Source organism: Halyomorpha halys, unplaced genomic scaffold, assembly GCF_000696795.3.
Source record: "Halyomorpha halys isolate HHAL.00 unplaced genomic scaffold, Hhal_1.1 Scaffold2.1, whole genome shotgun sequence".
Taxonomy (NCBI): domain Eukaryota; kingdom Metazoa; phylum Arthropoda; class Insecta; order Hemiptera; family Pentatomidae; genus Halyomorpha; species Halyomorpha halys.
In genome coordinates this window covers 1,362,334-1,370,206 of record NW_027111560.1, presented here as the reverse complement: position 1 = coordinate 1,370,206, position 7,873 = coordinate 1,362,334, and the positions used below count along the sequence as shown (strand labels likewise).

At 29.6% G+C, this 7,873-nt stretch overlaps 1 protein-coding gene across 1 annotated transcript in view; it reads left to right on the top strand.

Annotated features, from left to right (window-relative positions):
- Positions 1 to 4,194, top strand: part of LOC106678039 (probable RNA-binding protein 46) — a 31,859-nt gene extending 27,665 nt beyond the window's left edge. Inside the window, exons 12-13 of the mRNA XM_067049589.1 lie at positions 1,697 to 1,795; positions 2,823 to 4,194. Of these exons, the coding sequence (XP_066905690.1) occupies positions 1,697 to 1,795; positions 2,823 to 2,978 (255 nt within the window). The 3' untranslated portion in view covers positions 2,979 to 4,194. The remainder of the gene's footprint in view (positions 1 to 1,696; positions 1,796 to 2,822) is intronic.
- The last annotated feature ends 3,679 nt before the right edge of the window (positions 4,195 to 7,873 follow it).

Genomic DNA, 7,873 nt, shown 5'->3' with positions numbered 1-7,873 from the left:
TACATACTTACATATACATATATCAATATATGATGACTATAGTTTTTCACTTTGCGGCAGCTCGGTTTGTCATGTCAGCTTGTAATAGTTTTGGCAGCTATAGTAGTTATAGCATAATCCAGCACTTAGCAGTGTCGCTACACAACTCTGAAATCAATCAAATCAGCTTAAACTATTAACAGATTAGTTTTTAAATTAAGTGCTTAATTTTCCTGTTGATTAAAACCTTTCTACTGTTTGAAAAAGGATTAAAATAATTAGCATACTCTCACACAAATGGACCAATTTGAAACATGTTTTAATTTAACTGATAATCACTCGTTTTGTTTAAAAGTTTGAAGACTCAGTTTTATTTTGATTTAGGTAGCTATGTTCTAATTCAAAGTATATCAATTATATTTTGATGATTTTTATTTATATACTACCTAATTTAAGAATGTTTGTTTATATTTGAGATATATATTATGGATTTGTTAATTGGTTTTATATTAGTAGTTTAATTTTGCCTCTCCCATATTTTTAAAAGGTATGGTAAACTTTATTTGAGCAATGCGATATTTATTCTTGAAGAACAAGAAAGGTTTTATTTAGATGGATGTCAGTTAAGGTTAGTTATTAAAAAAAAAGAAATGTAAAAAATACATCTTTCTATTTTATATGTAATCTTATCACTTCTTCGAGACTGGTTTTATTGTTTAAATAAAATTATATAATTTAGATATTTCCCATGGTAAATATTGGGGAATATTACCCAAATTAGTTGTAATGTAAAGGTATCTCTGATTTGAATTGATGCAGTGGTCTGTATTTTATGAGTTGTATAATAAATGAAGAATGGTGATAAAGGGAGAAAAGCCTCTATTCTTGATTAAATAATAAGACACATAGTTATATGGGGTTTTGCCAAAAGGTTGTACGATGTGGTTTAGTAATTAATTTTGATTATGGATTGTAATGGGATTACACGACATAAATGGTATTACATTTAATAATAAGATGCTGTAGTTAACTTATGTTAAAGATGTAGGTTACACTGTGAGCTAGCTATTGAGATCTTGAAAGAGCCTATTCTTGTTCTCTTCCCACTTTCATCCTGCCTTCATCCCTTTGCCTGGGTGGGGTGTAGTTTATTTATTCATAGTGAATTATTGATCTCATCCAAAAATAATGCGGCTCTCATGATGTTCTTTCTTTTGTATATAGAAGCCAAGATGGCTAACCAAGCACATTACTTCTTATATCTCCCACTAGATAGTATCTAGAATTTCAATTTAATTGTGAGGGGGGCACCTTTCTCAAACAAAAATAAATGGTATCCATTTAAATCTCAAACACTCTTTATTATTATTTTAAAACCAACGTTTCAGCCAACCTGTTCATCCTTACGGACAATTTAACTATAAATTTACACAACAGTTAAAATTGCTTGCAGGCTATTCTGCCCAGGTTTAATAATTTTAGTCAAATTAACCTATTTGTCACTTTTTATTTAATTTAAAAACTTTAAATTTTTATATTTATCTTATACTATTATCACTCACTCATAGTTGATAAGTGAGTGAGACTTAAATAGATTCAATTTATTTTATTTAAACAATATCTTTCTATGTTATTACATTAGCTAAATAACTTTTAAGTGAATAATGTTAGTATACTTAATGGCTTATAGAAACTCGTTAATTGTATTAAATTTAAGGCACTGCAGTACATCATGCTCCGCCTAGGCTGGGGAGATGTCTATTATAATATCAGTTACGATTTAGATCAGAACTCTCAGAGAACCTTCTCAGCAGAGGTATGTATTATTTTTATTTTTAAAAATCTATATGCATATTTAGACTTTATTGTATAACCGTACTTGTTGATCACAACCGGTGTTGTACCGTATTTAGTGGTTCAGCATGTGATGATGATACTTCACCTTGTATTACTGTTGTTCGAGTAACTGTCCTTTTTTATCATGTACTGAGCTGAAGACTGGTACTGGTAGAGGGAACAAGTTCTGCTATTAAGTCTGTGGTCCGTTAGTAAATCCCTGATGTTGCCCAGTGTTCATTTCTTTGAAACAACCAGATTAGGAGTCCCAAAATTCATTTCTCCACTGAGAAATAAATATTAACTGCTAGGTTGAACTTACACGGTTCTAAATCGGGCATTCTGGAACTCTTGGCCTAACATGCTTAACTGACATGGACTCATACTATGAATACATTTGTGACTGATATTAGAACTTCCATTTAAATTGTATTTCTAAAGATGCTATTGCTGTAGCTCCAAATTAAGGACAAGACCAAAATGCATCAATTTTTTAACCTTTTCCACGCCTGCCTATATTGGCTACTGCTTTCTAGTTTGCTGCATACAGCTCTTTCACATCTTTGTTGATCTTGTCTATCCATCTGGTTTTTGGCCTCCTACATGGTCTCTTGCCTTCTATACCGGCATTCATTGTCATGTAGAGGCGTCCTTATGGATTGCTTCGAGCTACATGTTCCGCCCATCTTAACCTCCTTGCTTTCATGTCATGAGTTATTGACTGACCAGTCTCTACAAGCAGATTATAGTTAGTTCTTCTACATATATTAAGGCTCTGATCCCAGATCACTTATTTTTATTTTTTTTATTTATCTAGTATTTTTCAAGTTCCTGAGAAAAACTTGAAATTATTGATGTTATTGTTTATTTATGTATATTTATTTTTAAAACAAAGTCAGCAGAGAAACTGAATACACACTCCAATATCCACCTTGTTATTATAAAACCTTTTATTTTATTCTTTGTTTATTTATTTTTTTTTAGTCCAGTTTGAAATTCGTTTATAGATAATTATTGTAAGGAATGACAATACTGTTCACCGGCCAGCGATCTATCATCCTTTAGCCTCATCACCTATCGATGCTAAAGATTTTGCTGCTCTTGTATTCATCAACGTATACCTTTCTGGCAGATCCATTTCTACTAAACTTTCTTTGACATAAGAATTCTTCTTGTGGCTTAAATATTGAGACATCCATGTCCTATGTTTATTGAATCAAAAGTTCCTATTATTAGATGATTAAATAATGCTTATTTTCTTTTATGAGTTCAGATTGATTATGAGTTGAATATTGTAGTTTTGTTAGATGATATTGTATTTGTTATATAAATCTTGAATAAAGTTAGTGAATTATAAAATTATTGCCATAGATTACTGACTGCATCAATATAGTTAAAATTTTTTGTTATTAAATTTGCAGCTGATTGTTAAGCAAATTAAAACTTTTTCCAGATTATATTAATTCTTGTATAAATTAAATTATTTTTTCTTATCTATTTGCTACGATAAATTTCTCAGCATGTTCTGTTAAATGACAAGTTGAATATTTAGGTAGGTAAACATGGTTTGCAGTGACATGTTTTTCAATATATATCTCATAATTCGAAAAAAAAAATTAATTGGCTATTCGTAAATGATGAAATTGTAGTTCTGTATGTATTTTTGCGGTCTAAATCATATTTTATCCAACTATTATTGTGATTATTTTCCAAATCTTATTTATTATTGTATGATCATTATTTATGTACATGTATTATGTAATCAAAATACTAATTTTGCTTTTATGTATAATAATAGTAATAACTTGATATTTCAGTGTATATGCATTAGTTGTATCTAACCCTGAACAGCGGAATCATTGACATATTTTATGTTAGTGTTCACTAATATTTAAGGTGTAACCTAAATACACTTTTAATTTTTTTCTCATAACATAAGAAAAAGCAAGCTTTCCTGGGCTGAAGACTTGAAATTAGTTTTCAAGACTCACTAAAAAGTTAGCAATATTTTATTTATTCACTAACTAATATTTTAGCTGTTTAAACTTATGAGCTTCTTATGTTTTTTTTTTTTTTTTTTTTAATTTTTACTAAGTTGTTTTTTCATATGAGATTTCTACCATTACTTGCAATGTATTATTGATTAGAAATATTTTTGAATGTTGAAAAAATTTATCAATGTAAGTTAGTTATAAGTAATTCTTATGATTTAGTTGCGTTCCTGTATGACAGGGTAACTATTAAAAGTAATAATTATGATTTAGTTGTGTTCCTGTTTGACACGGTAATTATTGTTCCTATTAAATATTAATGACATATTTTTAATACTTTTGTATGTTTTTTACAATTTTGGCATTTATAATAAATTTTTAGTAAATATTTTATTTTTATTTATTCACCATTAATTTTCATCCTTGTGATGTTATCTTTTTTTTAGCACTTCATCCTTCAGGTATTGTGATGATTCCTTAGCTTAGAAATAGCTATCACATAAATGTATTTACAAAAAAAAAAAAAAAAAAAATAGAATAAATGGCAAAGAAGGCATAAGCAAAATTGTAATTATCTATTTTCATATCACCTAAAAGATACAGAAAACTTTAGGGTAAATAATTATTATTAACTTATAGAAAATGCACCATAGGAATTTAGAAATAGCTGTTTTATTTATTCATTTCATCCAGACCAATGTCACTTATTTTTAATTCGATGAAATGTGGTATAATTAATCTTTTCTTACTGAAAAGATGGATTATATTCTAAATTTCATAATTCTTCTTGTTTCTTTGAAGGAGATGGTCACAGCTGTGGTCGAGAAGAAACAAATAAAGTTTTCATTTACGACATTTTGACCCACAATGTAAATCTTCATCAGGAAAAAGATAAAAAGGAAGTAAAGTCAATTGAAGAGTGAATTAAATATATATTTATTTTAATTTTTGACAGCCATACTAACTTTTCACAAAACCAATATATTCATATCCTCCGAACTCCTGGAGAAACTTGCTTCCCCAACAGAAAAAAATAAATTCTGTTATTTACCAACCAATTCATATGAAACTCTTTGATTGTATTCAATAAACTTTGTTGAATTAAGAAGAAAAAAAAATTGAGCGCAAGATTCCAAAGATTCGTATAGTAATAATATAAATCTAGTTTTAAAAAAAAAATATATATACATTTTTTTATGAAAGAAAATTATTAGATTCGGAACCAAAAGTGATTTTTGTTAATACTTTTTGAAGAATAATTCTGTTGTTTGCTAACCCAGCTGTTTACAAAATGGGGCCCATGATCCACTAGAAGACTATGAAAAGCCAATGAATATATATAGATAACACAGTCCTATCCTGATGTTGCTAAAATCGCTCTATGAGTCCTGATTCCATTTGCAACTACCTATGTGTGTTTAAGTTTTTTCTACACTATCAAGACAAAATCATGAAATAGATTAAAGGCAACTAATGATAAGAGAGTTGCACATGATTTAACAGCTGAGGATAACGTATATTTGTCATATGTAACCACATAGTTTATTCATTTTTAATAAATACGATTTCTAAATCAATATTTAACTTATTTTTGTCCTTACATTGAAATTTGAAGCTAAAATTATATCATATTATAAAATATATATAATATTGATAGGTATTGTTTGGCTTGCTTTATTTTACATATATTATTTTATTTCTTAAATGGGGAATTATTTACATTGGAAGCAATTCATTTGAGGATATGATGATCATGGGTGTGTCAGGATTTGCTTCAGAAGGGAGGGAGGGAAGATGGTAATAATAGTAAGGAAACGTTAAGGGGCCTACCCATTGGCAAAGAATGTTTTGCTTTCAGTAGCAGTTAAGTAATGGGATAATAGGGGTCCTCTGCAGTAGGAATGAGTAGTGCCTGAACGAACTAGTTCAAAATAAAAGGTGACTGAAATGACTAATGTAGGTGAACTAAAGGTAGTAATACAGGGTACCTGATCCCATCACATAGCTGATTAAGGAAGAAGCCTAAGATAGCCATTATAGAAACAGGTCATCCTTTTAAGAGGAAAACCTGACAGGGTTCATCTTATCACCTTATAGATCCTAAGGATAAACCTGGCATTGAAGAGGGAGTCATGCTGGGTCACTTTTGGTAGTCTTAGATTATAAATACAGGAGCAATAAGTATTTATTAAAACTTTTATGTATGGTGACACTCAAACTTTAGTTCCAGAGGACAATATGTGTCCTTGCTCTAGACATAATCTAACAACCCGTGATAAAACTTGTCATGCATCACCACATAATTTATTCTTTTTTGATATCTCTTAAATCGAGGAGCTAAATATATTCAAGCATTTTGAATTCAGGATTTTGCTGGTCGCAGACGTGCCTTTGGCAAAAAAAAAGTTAGAACCAAACCTTTGCGAAGTGCACAGCGTTATAAAGTGGTACTAGCGTTATAAAGTGGTACTGGGTATTCTGGAGTATGGGTTCCCCTCTTGGAACCGAAACCTCTCTCAAAAACGAAAACAGGCAAGTTGAATACAGTATGTAAAGCATCTGTGTTAACTGTATCTCACGAGTCGTTCCTTGTTCCAGGTCTTAAGAAACACGCCCTGGAGGAAAACTGGCATCTACATGCTTACTGAGAACTACTCCCTTCACATGAAAGAGGACAACTATAGATACTTCAAAGTTTGCAGGCACGCTTCGAAGGTGGTTAGTGAGACTAGATCATATCAATAATTACAATTTTGAAAATTGTTAACAAGAATAAACAAATTTAAATTAATTAAATAACAACACTTATAACGGAAAGACGCCCCAGTTAGAAACAGTGGGAGGAGAAACATGGCCAATAAGTCATTTTGTTTGTGCATAGAGATACAAAAAGCGAGAGCAGTGCTGCCATAACTAAATGTTAGGATTTATTTATAACCCTCTTGGCAAAGACAGGCAGAATAAACTAACTTCAACAGCGGGACCGTATTTTTTTCGCAAAGAAATTAGGTCTGTCAAAAGATGTTCGTGGAACACTTGTGTATTTTTGAAACAACTGCAAGCTAATAAATATCGAAACTTCCATTAAATAGTGAATATAATACAAATTTGAAATAAACAGGGGGTGATTCAGGAGTTCCTTCTTCCTACAATGTAATTTTAGTTGAATATAAAAGTTCAACCTCAAAAGACATAGCTCTTCGAATTTCGAACTATTGGGAGCTAACGTTGTTCGTAATTCGAAGAGCTTTTCACAGTAAACAATTATTAGGGGGAAAAATGTAAAATTATAACATAATTAGTTTAATTTAATAGTTCTTGGTCGTATAATTTCTTTTTTCGTCTATCATTTAAATATAAAGTATTTTTATTTTATTTGCATTTTGATTTTTGGATGAAAAATCAGCTGTATCAATCATGTCTTTGGGGTTAGGATCGGTTGCTTATTAAACGTATTGTAAAACATAAAAGTTTCTGTTATAATTTTAGTTTTATTCAAATTCCATATTCTAAACAAATCTTAGTTCGTTTTCAAATTACCCATACTATTTTTAATTTGCTAAAAATGCTCTTTTTAAAAAAAAGGTTTTTTTTTTTTTTTCCATTTACTTTTTTTTTTATTTAATATTTGTTTACATGGAAGATATATTAAGGTAATGTTTTATGTTATATTATATTAAGGTAAAAAAGTATCTATTAAAAAAACAAACTGGGTTTTCACTTTTGCACACTTACGCATATATATAATCTCTTTAATTTTGTTTTAAAACGCTTTATATTTAAAATATTTCTTCATTTCAGTAGCTACTTATTTATACTCGTGGCTGAGTGAACCCAAGCCCAAACATACTGGCTGTTAAAGCCACCTCAAATCGACTGTCTTTTTGTTGGAAGGCTTTAAAATGAACAAAAAACAAACTGGTTCGGATTAAACATTTATTTGGTTCAAATTACACATTTTAAAAACTAACACAAATAAAATATTCAAGCAAAAATAAAAAGGCCTTTCAGATAAAAATAAAATAGTTCGATAAATTATGAAAATTAGAATAAAACTAATTTACACA